General features: G+C 37.2%; 1 protein-coding gene and 1 pseudogene across 4 annotated transcripts in view; both read left to right on the top strand.

Annotated features, from left to right (window-relative positions):
- The first annotated feature begins 1,817 nt into the window (after nt 1–1,817).
- The window catches only part of CRLF1 (cytokine receptor like factor 1), a 129,151-nt gene continuing 113,445 nt past the window's right edge, over nt 1,818–17,523 (top strand). For 2 of the 4 annotated variants that reach the window (XM_063928947.1, XM_063929101.1), the window contains exon 1: nt 1,819–2,162. In XM_063928947.1, the coding sequence (XP_063785017.1) occupies nt 2,108–2,162 (55 nt within the window). In that variant the 5' untranslated portion in view covers nt 1,819–2,107. Of the gene's footprint in view, nt 2,163–17,523 lie in introns of all 4 variants that reach the window. The other 2 variants (XM_063928873.1, XM_063929029.1) reach the window with 2 other exon arrangements.
- On the top strand, nt 12,346–12,464 carry LOC134939124 (5S ribosomal RNA; annotated as a pseudogene).

The raw sequence follows: 17,523 nt of genomic DNA, 5'->3' as shown, positions 1-17,523 counted from the left end.
CCTGGGTATGGCATGCTGAGCAATATGAATTTTAAATACAAGACAATATAACTGAAGTTACACATATCTCCTGTATCAAATCAAAGAGAGCTTGCCTGCACTTGATTTTACATTTTACAGAGGGCTAGTGAAATTATTATTTTTGGGGTTTGGGGGAGGTGGGGGGGGGGGGGTCAGCAGTGGAAACTTGTGGCATGGTCAGAGTGTATGGAATAGTTTTGCAGTAAAACTCAGCAGTAAGTATACACTATACATGTTAGACACAATTCGCACATGTGCACACTAGTGCAATGGCATCATTTTCAGCACCACTTAATTTTATTTATAGGTTAGCCTCAGCATTACCTTTTTATACCTTTTCTTACTAGTGTACTTTTTGGGATGTTCTTGCTTTTTCTATGATTTTTTCTTCTCTGTATGGTACTAATTCAGATGTGGTTGGTGAAGCTATCGCTGCTGCTTTCTTGGAAGCAGCAGCGATAGCTCTGTACGTAAATGCAGCAGGAGGCGTCTTTTACAAGTAGACGTCTTCTGCTGTAATAGTGATCTGAGTAGCATCCTAAGAATTAGCATCAGATTACTGCGACACCATCAGGTGGCTTGCGGCACCCATGGGGTTGCGCAAGCCACCCATTGCAGATCCTTGTAAGAAGCCAAGAAATCTCTGTCCAACAGAGATCCTGGCCTCTTCCCTCATCCTAAACAGGGTCGTCACACAGTTGTAAAGTGTGGAAAAAGAAATCATTTTTAAATGTGTTCTAGTAGATTTTGAGAAAGATGTTAGATATTAATAAAAACTCCTTATTCAAAAAAAAATGCCAAGTGCTCTTCACAATTGTCATGTACATTGTAATTACTTGAACTGAGATTGGATTGTACTGTATTCTTCTAGTTTAAATAGTCAACTAAAAATTTTTACAGGTGAAGCTGACCTTTCGTGTCAAAGTAATATAAAGATTGCCTTCTTTAAAAAAAATAAATTAGCTTTTTATTGCGCAATGGTTAGCATTACTGCCTCACAGCACTGAGGTCATGGGTTCAATTCCCACCGTGGCTCTAACTGTGTGGAGTTTGCATATTCTCCCCGTATTTGCGTGGGTTTTTGTCCGGGTACTTCGGTTTCATCCCACAATCAAAAAATATACTGGTAGGTTAATTGGTTCCCAACAAAATTAACCCTAGTGTGAATGTATGTGCGTGTAATATAGATTGTGAGCTCCACTGGGTCAGGGACTGATGTGAATGGCCAAATATTCTCTGTAAAGCGCTGCGGAATATGTGTGCGCTATATATATATCTAACTGGTAATAAATAAATAATAATAATAATCAAACGTATTAAGTTAATTTAAAAACGCAAACAAGGTCAGCCTTCAGTAATGACCCGAACTTTCTTTGGAAATATGGCAAAAGATGATGTATAGTATTATATCGACATATATGCATTATCATTATAGCACAGTATAGTACACATAAAACAATTTGGGCATTAGCTTTTAACCTTTTGAAAACTGCTGATATCTGCTCTGGCACTCTTATACCATCACTAATGTAATATTCTAATGACGACACAAATTAAACCTTGGCAGGAATCGGGATGTTCTAAATGACCTCATTTAACGACTCAGACAATTCTTAACCGTGACTCACATCTGAAGCTTTTTTTTACGAAGCACGAGTGAAAAGAAAAAAAAAAATCAGGAAATGTCAGCAGACGTAAAGAGTAAAAAGAGGGGGGAATGACAAAAAGGGGGCAGCGGAGGAATAGTAAAGAATCCCTTCTCCAGCTATGTAGGGCTTGGTAATTTTGGCAACCCATGTGGGCGGGGAAATGAATGGGGCTACAGGCATATTTAGCTTGTCAGTACTCAGTTGCTCAGACTTGCAAAAGGGTTTTCCTTAACCTGCAAGCTGTCTGTTCCCTTTATACATGCTTCACTTATTCCTGCTGCACATATTATAAAAATTTTTTTATATTAAATGACCACATAGACAAGCGATTTCCCTACAGCAATACATATCAGCGTAAAAAAGTCTTCTGGAATTTACAAGATTCAAGGTGGATTTTTTTTTCACAGTGTTCAAGTGGATTTAAAAAGCCTTGAAATATGATCTCTTTAGTCCTCATATGGATATGCATATTAATTGTGAACTCCTTGACTCGTAAGTAGTATTCCTTATTTTTCTTTTAGGTAACGCATGTACAGGTTTAGCAGTAGTTTGAAAGTGGTGAAACTGTCAATATAGAGTAATACAACCTTACCATACACTTAGGTCAGCAATAAGGCTGGCAATAAAATAAATATATATGTATAATTTGTGTTTGTAAAGTTGGAATCACTAATATGTACACTAATCTGTAATGAATTAGAAAATAACCAGTGGGTTTAAAGAAATGTTTCTAGAAGTAATTTGTGTTTGCTGGCATATATACATATATTGTTTTTTTTCCCTTGCTTAGAAAATTGCTAGTTTCTTTTCCAGTTTAGCTATATTTATGTTATTTCCATTTAAACTTCATTTATATTTTGAAACAAAGCAGAAAAGTGTTTTAATGGTTTACAAATAAATAAGGTTAATAAACTGATATTCTCCTATAATAAAATAAGAGATAGAGATGAAAGCACCGGATACAAGACTGTAAATATAAACAGTAGTGGTACTGGTTTCAGCTGCTAAGTAAAGCCTAGAACATATGAAGAGATTGCAGTTGTGGAACAGACCTTGTTAAATTGAAAAGGTACGTATACATAAATCGTTCTGCTTGAGGATTGGCATGTTTCCGTCGTGCCTTTAAAATGCTCGCTGGAATTATTGTTTTAAAGGAGAGTGAAAATATACAAAGTTGAAAATTTTGCTCTTTAGTTAAGAAATGTGAGATCACGTGTACAAACAAAAAGTAATGCAGTTTGTTCTGTTTACAATAATACTTTCCCAACTGACATTCATTTGCACTGAAGATGCAAGAGGGGTCTGGAATATTTGCAGGAAAACTAAAGTGTTTTTTTTTTTAAATTCCTGATTTGATTTGCTTGAGGTAAAGCAGAAATTGGAAAGTTTTTGAGATTCTCAGTACAAGTGGTAAAGCTATAAATGGGTTGCCTGCAGGAGTATATTAATTGCGAATCATTGAGGAACGGTATTAAGCAGCAGCTGGACACAAATGATTGGATACAGGACCTCTCATGAGTCTGGTACCTTTTCTCAGGAATACTGAGTGCCCTAAATCATTCATTAATTCTTCACTCTTCCTTAGAAAGCGCTTGACATCTAGTGGGTTCTTAGGACGCCTGCAAACATCTCTTATAACTTCAGGACATCTGTGTGGTTGACATTAGGATGTATGTTTCACGTGAAACTTCGATGTTTATATATGAACTGTCATCTGCAAATCATAGGTGTGGGGGAAAAGTTTGCATATTTGCATTAATATATGTTAATATTTATATGCAGGAATGTGGTTTGTCCTATATACTGTGTTCTTATGTGGGAATGTGATCTGGAATCTGGAAGAGTATGGCATTCATTTGTATATGTATTTATTGAAGCTTTGTCAAAATGACTTTTATCTTACTGCCTACATAAAAGCCCTGATCTATGCCATTACACAAATCACAGTTTCTACCTTAACGCTCAACTTTTTTTATCCAGTGTCCAAAAAATGCCACAAATGAACATAGCTTGCTATCCCCTGTAAGCATGCTATTATTGTATTCTGCTGATGTCTTGGGCATTTATGCTGTTCAATTTTTCATCCTTATGTTTAAGTAATCAGTCCTATAACAGATAATGCATATCTTGAAACAGTGTATGAAGTTGTTCCGTTTGCCTTTAAGAAATGATAACGCTTGGTAGAGTTATCATATTGTTACCATTAACACATCAGAGCTGGAGGGTCTGGTTCTGTGCAAAAATATGTAAGATATTTACAAGTAAAGGCAAAGCAGCACTACAGTATATCAGCACTGTACCACAGTATGCAACAATGCTGAATATTAGGCCAAATCTGGGAAAATAGTCATTTTATGCTATGCATCATCATGTGAAAAAACAAAACAACTCATATAGGGGTCTATTTACTAAGCCTTGGATGGAGATAAAGTAGCTGGAGATAAAGTACCAGCCAATCGGCTCCTAACTGTCATTTTTCAAACACAGCCTGTGACATGGCAGTTAGGAGCCGATTGGTTGGTACTTCATCCCCAGTGACTTTATCTCTATCCAAGGCTTAGTAAATAGACCCCATAGTGTACTAGTAGAATTGTTGGTACCCTCTAATATTATGTGTCTGCAACACATACTGTATGCATATGACTGTATGTAAACACATCTCCATATATGCATGTGTGTGTGTGTGCATTTGTGTGCGCACGTGAGTGACTGTATAGTTGTAGACATCTAAATATAGGTTCCAACTAAACATTTTCCATGCTAAAAATGTAACCTATTTATTTCATAAAAATATCTACTACTAAACAAATGGGGTAATTTTTAATTGCTAAATTAAGTTTTAGTGTTTGTGGCAGCTTGGGGGCAGTATAAGAAGGTCAATGTTTAATGAAAACCAATCTTTGTAGATTGCTGTCAGATGTTATTCAGTATGTCATTTACCTTTTTTTTTTTATAGTTGTGGCATACATTTACCTTCTTAGTTATAATGCTGGTCTTAGGCCTTACAATTAAGTCATTACAATTTGGTCACAAAATGGTGCATGGCATTTATATACATTTTGAAGACACTACTAAATCCTACCGCACCACTTAGATAATTATCTGTTACTGCTAGTAGTAAGCAAACAGCATGTTTTTCAGAATTTCTCCCTAAGCGTACTATACCATGTAACCAGTGAAGGTAATATTAGACATCCTCTTACCAATTGGATAAGCAATGTGAGGTGAGGTTTGCAGAACTACCATTTAATTGGTATTTAAAAACAATATTCCTGCTTCTAAACTGTAAGCCCATAAGACAAGCGTTCCTGTCGTCCTGCAGACCTTCTTGGCCTGTCAATCTGTTCTTTTTTTTCTTATTTATACTTTTTTTTTCATGTATGCAGGGGTACTAGTAAGGGGGGAAAGGGGAATTTCACAAGTTAACCCTAATTAAGCAATTTATGTTCCTGTATGTATTCATAAGCAATAGATTTGCATGTTATTGGCCTAGATACAAGGCCGCCAGTGAGTCAGAAAGCCCTGTGTGCATTAACATGATAGAGTAAAGGAAATGTAATAATGTAAGTACTGTTATGTTTTACATTTCAGCCACTGGTTTTGTCTGACCATGCTAAGTTTTTTTGGCCAGCACCTTTGTGTTAACGAATGCCGTTAAAGACTTTAATTTAATTTTCAGCTCAACTGTTCTACTGACTGTGTGGATAGAGTGCTGGAACAATGCTCCTTTTTGCTTTAACAAGTGGCCTGTTCTGTGCCATTCAGTGACCAAAAATTGTAATAAAAATCAGTTTAACAACAAAGACCTGGGGTCACGATGCATTGTACGTGTTAAAAACATCTTGTGCTTGTTAAAACCATCTCCCTGTTTTTAAATGACTTTGTTTCATCATTAGAAAACCAGCAACAGTGTTCTCAATATCAAAAATCCCAAACAGAAGTACGGTGCTTTTTCCAAATTAAGGGTATATATTCTTTTGTGGTCCAAAGCAGCACCAGATGGGGTTTGAAATCGTATGTTATTTATTATGCTCTATTGGCTGCTAGATGAGACAAATAAGGATAAAAAAAACCTTAAGATATAAGATTTCCATTGATTAACGGTAAAAGAATGATCTACAGTGAAATAAGTTTTTTTAAATTAATTCCTAACTACAAACTTCTATATCATATTAGTGTGTGTGTGTGCGTGAGTGTGTGCGTGTGTGTGTGTGTGTGTGTGTATCTATATATGTGTTTGTTTATGTGTGTGATTCAACAAATAATGGTATTTTTCTATTGTTAATTTACATTTCAATCTCTAAACTTACAGTTTACTTTCTGATTATTCCCAAATCTCTGTGAACAAATGTATCTATAGTTACAGTATTTCCTAACTTTCTATACAGTGAGCGTTCTCTAGAGAATTACTAAGGCGTAACTAGGCTGTTGTTCCAGGGGGTTAATCAGATTAATATACTGTAACAGACGGTAGGTTGACCCTCCACACTGAGAGCCCTTTCACTTGTTCATCAAAATCACTGCTGTAGCCAAAAATCTGCTCTAATAAGTATGTGCGGATAATGCTTGAATGAGTCTAGGCACATTTTTAAAGCTACAGGTATATGTACATTTTTTAAATTTGGAAAGGTCCAAATTCTACTTTTATAAAAGTGTATGTGTGTATATATATATATATATATATATATATATATATTTATTTACACGTTATCGCAAATGTGCATGGATTGCAATTTGCATATTTAAAATCAAATATACAAGTTTATGTGCATTTTAAAGTTATGTGCACAAAGCTGTACATGCAAGCATAAGTGAAAGCTGTACTATAGTTGGTTACTGATTTTATAGTGCTATCATTATAGTTAGTGACTTTTAGTAACTATTTTGTCCTGGAATAAGCCTTTTCTCTTACATATTGAAGATAAAGCTTTAACATTTATTATATATGCTTATATAGCTTACCTATGAATGCATAAAGGTAATATCATCTACATTTTTCTTATCTGTACAATTATTTGTTGATCTGTTAGCAAGTTAATCTAAAAAAATGCTTCTAAAAATAATAGAACAAATAATCCTTTATTTTCAAAATAGAAGGCACAGGTGTATTCCATGGTTGTATTTCTGCTAAATCTAAAATGCACAGTACATCTTGCATCCCTCCTACATCAGGGTGATAGATAATGATAACATTGTACCTTGGTTCCTACCTCGAAGAACTATGGATTGTCTGACACTAGTATAAAATGCAACACTTGCTTGGATATTTACTCTAGTTTTGTTGTAGCAGAATTTAACATGTTTTGTTATACAGGTTGAGTATCCCATATCCAAATATTCCGAAATACGGAATATTCCGAAATACAGACTTTTTTGAGCGAGAGTGAGATAGTGAAACCTTTGTTTTTTGATGGCTCAATGTACACGAACTTTGTTTAATACACAAAGTTATTAAAAATATTGGCCCTCATTCCGAGTTGTTCGCTCGCAAGGCGAATGTAGCAGAGTTACACACGCTAAGCCGCCGCCTACTGGGAGTGAATCTTAGCTTCTTAAAATTGCGACCGACGTACGCGCAATATTGCGATTACAAACGAGTTAGCAGTTTCAGAGTAGCTCCAGACTTACTCTGCCTGTGCGATCATTTCAGTGCTTGTCGTTCCTGGTTGACGTCACAAACACACCCAGCGTTCGCCCAGGCACTCCCACCGTTTCTCCGGCCACTCCTGCGTTTTTTCCGGAAACGGTAGCGTTTTCAGCCACACGCCCCTGAAACGCCGTGTTTCCGCCCAGTAACACCCATTTCCTGTCAATCACATTACGATCGCCGGAGCGAAGAAAAAGCCGTGAGTAAAAATACTATCTCCATTGTAAAATTACTTGGCGCAGTCGCAGTGCGAATATTGCGCATGCGTACTAAGCGGAATTTCACTGCGATGCGATGAAAAATACCGAGCGATCAACTCGGAATGAGGGCCCTTGTATTAAATGACCTTCAGGCTGTGTGTATAAGGTGTATATGAAACATAAATGAATTGTGTGAATGTAGACACACTTTGTTTAATGCACAAAGTTATAAAAAATATTGGCTAAAATTACCTTCAGGCTGTGTGTATAAGGTGTATATGTAACATAAATGCATTCTGTGCTTAGATTTAGGCCCCATCACCATGATATCTCATTATGGTATGCAATTATTCCAAAATACGGAAAAATCCCATATCCAAATACCTCTGGTCCCAAGCATTTTGGATAAGGGAGACTCAACCTGTAGTATGAAATATATTATGGGGGACAAGATATACCACATTTCAGAGCATTCCACATTTTTCCTATTGCAAGCAAAATTTGGTGTAAGTAGATGGCATAGGCAAGCGCATTTTTGTTCCTTATTTTAATGATATGCACTATTTATAATATGCCGTTTGTAATCAAATCAATTAGGCATTACCTTAAAGCTATTACATACAGATTTCCTCATTCATTTTGCTTGCCTTATCATAATTACATGTAATATTATGTAACCACAACAAATAAATATAATGATTTACGGAACATTTAAATTTGTTAGAAACTGCTTTTTATGTAATTTGAAATATATATATTTTTCCATTTTACAGTATAACATCTATTGCAATCTCATAGTTTTAATGCTGTAAATCATCCCTTCAAACATAGTATATGTGTTGAATGATATAAATGATCTAGAATGATTTTGCATAGTAAATGTGCATGAATATGAATAGTGCTGTGTGAGTAATTCAAGTATAGTTCAGAATAGTATTAAAAGAAGATTAATATAGTGTTATAAATATATACATCAGAAGTGTGCACATTTTAAAATGTAATATTTCTACTTTATATGGAAAAATTGTTAGTACCGTAAGACATTTTTAGAAGAGAAAAGTAATTTAACTTCTGGACAAATTAATGGTGACCTGAAAATTTAATTTAGCATCTCAGTCCTCCAAATTTACTTACAATATTTATTTTATATTACAAGTTTTTAAAATTAAGAATTTGCATAATAAATTCATTATTGGACATTTGTTATCTCATAATATTCATTCAGAGGCTTAGAGCTGTAGAATACTATCCTACATAGCACCCTTCTAACCAAACTCTTCAAAGACCAAACAATCTAAACATAGTAATCAGAATCTTAATATCTGTACAGCTTTTGAATAAACACAAAAAAATCTTCAATTTAAGGTCAATATTTTTGGAAGAAAGACTAATATCGTAGGAGATGAAATAGATAATGGAATGGGAAACAAAGCTAAAACAATGTAATTTATTCACATGCTACTGTCACAGCGACACCCAGCCCCCATATGGCTGAATGTAAGTACGTATTAATGACCACCAGTTTAGTGATCCTGTTAGGGATGACAATTAATGCATGTGATACTAACAACCTGTATATGTACTCTCTCACTACAGACTCCGGGCAGTGATTTAAGTGACACTATTACTATTAAGGAGTTTGGTGTATCACTCACACATTAGATTCTTTGTATCTTTTATCTCAAGACAAGAAATCACTTTTCTTTCACATTGAGCACAGTCATATATTTCAGAGCTATAATTCTGCTTACAGTTTCCTCAGGGACAATGCCGTCAGCAGTTGGGCTCCTCTGTATTACTTTTATACATATATATTGTTTCTTGCTCATCCATATGGGTTATATTAATGCAGTATTGTAGTATTTCTAGTGATAGTAAGAGAAATATCAAATGAAGTGAATTTTTTCAACCGGCTCATATTGACATTTACTAGTTATCCACTGGGCTCTGTTAAACCTTTGTAATATCTTCTAGATCAAAAGTGCATTTCCACCAGTTGTATATATGTGTATCTTATTGTATGTAACCTGCATGCTAGGATATTTTGTTCATGTATTTTATTTAATGACCACAAACTTAAATATCAGATCACAGCAGTAACTGGTGCCTATCGTTTTAGTAGCATCAGTTCAACGTAGATTCAGTTATCATATGATACTCATATTGTTTAGGTGCCCTTCCTGAAGGGAGTTTGGTAATGACAACACCAAAGATATATAGAAGGATATAATGCAGATGTATGCCTGTTTCTAAACATTGTATTTGCACCTACAGTAGTAGAGGCTAGTTCAAGTGCTCCCTTATGATGTGTATGGATAGGTAAATGATGGATCAGGTCCTTAGTTACTTGGCCCTTTGGGAAAGTAGACTGGGTTTAGATTTTTGTAAGAAGGCAGTAATTAAGAGTTCTCATTTTAAAATATGTATTAGAAAATAATATCAGCAACAGTCAAAATGGATTTCTGAAAAATAAATATTGGATATTGTAATAGATAGAATTGTGTTTGCAAGAGACCATATATGAAGTGTCACCTTTTCGTGGAGATTTTGTTTTTAATAAGAAGATCAGCTGCTAGGCTAGACAGCTCTTTTTGGCTTTACTTGAAGTACTTGCCAACTCTCCCAGATCCTACAGGAGGCTCCAAATGTTTATTAAATCTCCCGGATTCCCACTGGCCACATGTGCAATTTGGATGTGATAGGGGTGGGGCCTAATGTTTGTATGCAAATGGAAAGCCATGCAGTGCAGGGTTGTTGGTAGCATCAACCATCTCACCAAGCAGAGCCTGTGAGTAATCTCATCAGTACAGGAAGAGACTACACTCAGTGCTTCTCTCCTATGCTGCGTCTTCTTCTCCTTCTCTCCCCTGCTGAAAAACAAGTAGTTAGTAGTAGTGCTCAGGGTGTGTGCCTTGTGGTTGGAAGCTGCACTGCGGGCAGCTAGATAACCTGGAATGGGGAGGTAAGGGAGTGGGTGGAGGGCAGAAGAGCAGTATTACAGCAACAGCATGGGCCTATATACACTATCTACAACACTCTGGTAATCAGATCAGCTGCCAGCACTCTCTTGCCACCCACCGCCCCCCCTCCCTAGTACCAGGAGTCACCTCATGCTGTATTGCTGGCAACTGTAATTATTACCGTGCTTGTGCCCATGTTATACCTCAATAACACTGAGAGCTAGCACACTTCATATACACCAATGCCAGGGGTCAGCTCAGCATGCAAGTGGCAGTGCTAGCAGCTGTGATAATCCTGCTGCTGCCCATGTTGCCCTACTACAGCCTAATATACTGAGGTCATCTGCCAGCTCCCTACTGCACCCACGGTACCCCCTCCCCCCAGTGCCAGGGATCACCTCATTCTGCAGCAGGCATTGCTGACTCCTGTAATTATTACCCTGCTAGTGCCTATGTTACACTATTACACCCCGATACTACTGAGATCAGCTACAATCATCCTCCTGCCCCTCCAACCCTCTCTACCTTGCCCATGTCATGGGTTATCTCTGGAGGCTATGAGGGCAGATCTGTAATTTCAATTACTGCAGTATTTATCAACTGTCAGGCAAATCACACAGCTCAGCATATTAGTGGGAATTATTTAGTATTCATATATCTGAAATACTTAGGGCCCCATTTAACAATGAGTCTTAATACCACTGCATATTTCATTTACCACTGGTATTTAACATTACATACCTCTCTGGCAAGGTCCAAGGAAGTCCCCCTCCTCAGCGGTATCCTCTGCTCAGCTGCTGGAAGCCTATTGCTGCCAGATACAGGCTTCTGTGCCATGCACACGTGCATGACTCACCTGGCTGGGACTCGGCAGCACCAGAAAGGATAGAAACAACTTTTGGACAGAGCATGACACCCCTCCCCATGGCATGCTACTAGTTTTCAAAAGTTGGCATCTTTACCATGAGCATATCTAAGTATATATACAGGTTGAGTATCCCATATCCAAATATTCCGAAATACGGAATATTCCGAAATACTGACTTTTTTGAGTGAGAGTGAGATAGTGAAACCTTTGTTTTCTGATGGCTCAATGTACACAAACTTTGTTTAATACACAAAGTTATTAAAAATATTGTATTAAATGACCTTCAGGCTGTGTGTATAAGGTGTATATGAAACATAAATGAATTGTGTGAATGTACACACACTTTGTGTAATGCACAAAGTTATAAAAAATATTGGCTAAAATGACCTCCAGGCTGTGTGTATAAGGTGTATATGTAACATAACTGCATTCTGTGCTTAGATTTAGGTCCCATCACCATGATATCTCATTATGGTATGCAATTATTCCAAAATACGGAAAAATCCCATATCCAAAATACCTCTGGTCCCAAGCATTTTGGATAAGGGAGACTCAACCTGTACATATATATGTGAGTTCAGAAAATCACACATATTTATGTATGATATTCTGAACTCACATATATATATATTCTCAGATATGCTCATGGTAAAGATGCCCTTTATACTTGCATCTTGAGTTTGATTATTGTGATGATACAATTTTTTTCAACGTTTTCAAATTCTGGTATTTTGCATTTATGAGCCTTAGGAGAGTTACCAACACATTCCTAATCATATTCTGGTATTTCTGCAGAGATACTTAGGAATCTGGCATTATTTCTCTCTCCTTTCCTACTTTGTGGATTCTCATCCGCGAGTCAGAGAATTCTCTGTCTAACGCGGACAGCAGATCCACGCTTCACAAATCTTAAATTCCTTCTGTTACTATTCTCTCTCAGGGACACCCTGAGATGTAATTTCAGGTGCACTCTCATTAGTGGTCAGGAATGTGTGTTTTTGTCTACTATCACACCACATCGTATACGCCCAATCTCATCTGATCTTGGAAGCTAAATGGTGTTGGGCATGGTCAGTACCTGGAAGGGTGACCTCCAGGGAATACTACGTGTAGTAGCACACACTACAATTTGTTCCTGCCTTAACACTAACAGCAGGATCACCACTACTTCCTTCCTTCTGTTCTAAATCTAAAGCTCATGTACAGATTCTGAATAATTGTTTTCAATTTACTACTTACAGGCGACAGACTGATTAGGTTCTGTCATATACTTTTATGCTAATACTAATAAGGATAATGGCCACTAGATATTAAAGGTCCTGAAATTCCAATCTGTGACTTTAACCCATTGAGGTCCCATTAACACAAGCATTGCTTGTACTGGTGTGATGAGATAATGTTGCAGTTCTGACAGTGTCTGCAGCCTCTCATCAATCTATCATTGATATAGATAACCAGAACATAGTTACATTTTTTGAACTGTTATATTTAGTAGTATATTTTAAATGCGACCTCGTGTTTACATAACTGTGGGATACTACAATATTTTATGAATATAAATAAAATTTGGTTTTAAATCATCCATTCCACATACCTTGTCATTAACACAATAATAACGAGTACGCCCACACAAGAGTCTTCTTTTCTTCTTCCTACTTTCTCCAGCTATAATACTGACTCAGGGTGCACCACCAGACGGGCATAATTAGGAAGCTGCTATACTCCCAGGGAATTACCCAATTCTGGCTTCCTAATTAACTAATCTAACTTTGGTAGACTTGTGCGGAATCATCAACCTCTAAAGTATGACTTGGTAACAGCCACCTGTCTGATGGTTTGTTGTCTTATTGGCCCTGTGTAGTAGGATGCGGAGCCAGAGTGTTCTTATCAATCCTCTACGCAGGAGGTAGGTGGGTTTAAGCTACTGGCATAAACTCTAAATTAAACAAAACTATTGCCCCATACCAACTACTCATGGACCTTCATTATGAGTGTGGTTAATCTACGCCTGCAGTCCCTATTACCTGAAGTAGCGGGGAGGCCAATGCAAAACAAAAATTTATTTCCACCTTACTGAATTTTTATAGGTCAGTACTGGCTGCAAGAAAATGGAACACAGGTCACATAGGGATCAGTACTAAATGGCGCCGGCCGGAATCCCGGCGGTCGAAATACCGACGCCGGAATCCCGACCACACAATCCCGACAGAAGTGGCGAGCGGAACGCAGCCCCTTGCGGGCTCGCTTCGCTCGCCACGCTGTGGGCACGGTGCCTCGCTACGCTCGGCACACTATTATATTCTCCCTCTATGGGTGTCGTGGACACCCACGGAGGGAGAATATGTCGGGATTGTGGTGGTCGGGATTCCGGCGTTGGTATTTCGACCGCCGGGATTCCGGCCGACGGCATCTTGACCGCATCCCGTCACATAGGTGTAGATGTGATATAATGTTCTATTAAGAAATGTTGTAGATTCATACACCAAAGGTACATGCATAGACCAAAAAAATAAGCTATGTGTCACTAAGCCAGGAACATAATAAGGTTTAGGGTAAAAGCAGCTTGCTATAAAATTGTTAGCAGTGAAACCTTGGGATGCAGTCTCCTAGGAAGTGGTACTGGAAGACACTGTACATATATTGGTGATGTGGTTAGATGTATTTCTAGCACATTAGAAAACACTGAATTTCTGGCATTAATAAAAACACATAATACTTTTTTTGTATTGAACAGATGTAAGAATTATTTATTTTACAATTAAATTGAATTATGCATTATTGTAATTTAGTTTTTCACTCTTCATTATTTACTGTATGTATCTAGAGATACTCTGCATTATACATTTTTGCCTCAAGAAATGTTTTTACTTTTGTTAGTTATAATGAGGCTTTATTTAGCCGGCAACATTCTACGGTAATTGTATAGTATGGAATGACTTCTGAAGTATCACTTCTGACCAACAGGTGGCACTAGAGAGCCAAAACAATCTCACAATGTACATTGGGCTCTGCTTATTACACTCTGTCATATAGTGTAGTGTATGTGAATAAAGAATAGAAACTTTCACTGTGTTCTGTGAATTCATGTTTGTATTTGTATTTTATGTGGCACTTTTTATAACAGTACAAAAAATGTTAGAATGTACATGTCCATTAATTTGTAATTTCTTTACTTGTTTTTTTTAATGCATTAATTGCACATATACTCTAGTGCCCCTCTCCCAAAAAAAAACCCTTTAACTTCACTTTGGTACCTAAGTCTCATAACATTGCAGGAAGTTTATTATTATAGTTTATAGATTATTGGACATAATTTGTTTCTTGGCGGTTATGCAACACCATTAATTGTTATATGGTACTAATGGTTCTACAAAAATAATTTGACACAAAACAAACCGTTGCTGTTATGTAATAATTGTTACAAAGTTTAATAATTACACATACTGGTCCTGATTCAGAATCACATGCAAGTTGGCAGCAGGCTCAGTATTGCATGCTTGGAAAGTTGCCACCACAAATGTCTGAGATGTTTACAACACGGAATAACCTAAAAATGCTGCATATGCTCTGCTACAGAGCATGTACCCGGTCCATACCATAGCACTTCTGCTTACTGTGTTGGCAGCCAGTGGCCCACACCCCCAGGACATGTGATGTCATGATGTCAGAAGAGAGAGCTTGGAAGGCCCTCCTTACAGCCCAGTCATACGCAGTGTGAAAATCCACAAGATCCATCCACAAAATGGACTTACCTGCAATTCTGAATCAGGCCCACTGTGTGACAGAGACCAAAAAGTATAATTTCAAGATTATTTACTCTCATATTGTAATTAATCAGTCATGGGACCGATCTGTCATTTTTTTAATTTTATTACTCTCATATTTGCAGATATGCATGCTGAGCTCCTTCTTACTCCTTAAGCAGTGCACAGATTGTTTTCAAAAAGTATGGCTTTTATGGAATACCATTAGAGACAATTAGGGCCGTCTTAACAGCATTGTAGGCCCAATGCAAAGCAATGCACTGGGGCCCCTACACACCCAATCATGGGAACTAATAAAATTTTTTATAATGTACGCCTGTGGTCCTGCGCAATCTTTCCACTTGCTTCGATACAGTGAATGGCTGTCAGCACTCTGATTGGTGGATAGCTCCAGCCATCCACCAATCTGCACTGTCTGGTTGCAGACTGTGAGGCAGGTAGAGAATGTTGCCTCATAGTTCTGATCACTACCCACCCCGGATGGAAGGTCCCTACAGTGTTTGGGCTCTGGACAGCTGCCCAGTGTGGCTATACATTAAGATGGCTCTGGAGACATTCCAAGACCAGGTAATGCCTGAAGCAACCCTCTTTTGCCCCACCCCACCCTACATTAGACACAATATACATTGGGCTCTAGCAATAGGAATACAATTAAATGTATTCCTATATAAAATATTCTATACAACTAGTCACACCCAGCAAGCTACATACAAGAGGCACAAGGTGGCAGGGCAGAGAATGTCCAGATAACTGCTTGCATCTGTGTACAGTTATGAAAAGGGAGTCAGTGAGAGGTGACATAGAAATACTGAAGAAAAACCTTTAAATTCTGTCTCTTCTAAATGTGTTCACACTTCAGTGCCTGATCTTTAATGTAATTGCCACTCTGTACATCCTGCATCTTGTGAAGATTGGCAGTCAGACAGGTGGCGATGAGAGTGAGGGCGTTTGTTAGCAGGCCTAAAAGTTGAAATGTAAAATTTGCAGTAAAAGCAAATTTAAATTACCCCTGCTACCTCTGCCTACGTATCCTCCTAAAAGAATGTACACACCCTACCTCATGACAGGAATGCAATTTCTAGAATTGTACAACTCTACAGAAATGTTGCATTATAAGCCTCTTATTCCCCAGTGGGTTAAACATTTACATAGGATTCTATAATTATGGTGTTTCTGAATAGTCTTGTCCTGAGTATGAGTGTTTAAATTGCGTGCTGTTCCTGAGTAACATAACAGAATAATATCAATGAATATCATCTTTCTCATCGTGCTCATAGCGTGATCACACAGTCCTAACAAAGAAGTGTCTATGGCTCTGAGTAGCCCCAGAAATCCAAGTGATAACCATGACTGATAAGCAACATTTCTGGCTGTAATCGTATAAACCAGTGACATCTGCTATGTACCTGTATATATCCTGTGTTATGATCTACATGGTCATTAAGCTTTATGTTTTTATGCCACTCTTGGTTGTGTTAACCCAAAAGAATAATATATTGTACAGGAGGTTATTCTGATAGTTGAAGTTATTTCAAAAGTTCAAGTATCAAAGATTGGAGTTATGATCTCCTATTGTTATTAGTGAACTATGTTATCATTTGTATCAATTTCATTTAGTAATGTAAAATTCTAAAAGTAACATCTATAACCCTTTGTTGAGTGTGACATACAGCCAAAACGGCAAAGGGTGAATCACACTCACCCTGTAGATAACAGCTTAAAAGAAAGCTCATCGATAGCTACCCACCATGATCAGTGTTTTATTGTAGTGCTGCATTGGGAGATAAAATGCAGAATCATAGATCCTATATATATTGTAATGTCTCACATGTAGGGCCCTCTTCCCTCATGTTCTCTTCCTTTCCTCACTTACTGTATACCATTATCTTTTCCTTCATGCCAACAGCAGAACCAAACTTTAGTGTACATTCGGCATTGCTTTTGTGGGTATGATGATGTTTAAAAGACTTGTATCCTCCTATGTTCTGCATTATTTGGGACTGTAAGTTTTACCAATTTTATATCTTGTTCTGTTACCATTGTATCTGAGTATGCACTTTGTATTGGACTGTGGACCCTTTGTGGTGCCCTATAAATTATTATTATTATTATTATTAATAATAATATTATTAATAATAATACTAATATAATACTACCGCATTCTACTGCATGTTAGCAGATAGAAATGAAGGTGCCTTAGATCAATTCTGATCAACAGGCAATAATCACATTAAAATATAACTATGAGGAGGTCTAAACGAGGCTCAAATAAACTGACACACTCATTGTAAATAGGGGAGTCATAGCTGTAAAATAAAGGTGTTTCTTTTTGAATTTTTTTCCTGATTTTTGATTGGAAAGCAAAAAATAGATTGACGTAGATAGAAGAGGATTAGCATTAAATGGAATAAGAT

Source organism: Pseudophryne corroboree, chromosome 1, assembly GCF_028390025.1.
Source record: "Pseudophryne corroboree isolate aPseCor3 chromosome 1, aPseCor3.hap2, whole genome shotgun sequence".
NCBI classification, from domain to species: domain Eukaryota; kingdom Metazoa; phylum Chordata; class Amphibia; order Anura; family Myobatrachidae; genus Pseudophryne; species Pseudophryne corroboree.
This window is presented reverse-complemented; position numbering and strand designations above follow the sequence as displayed.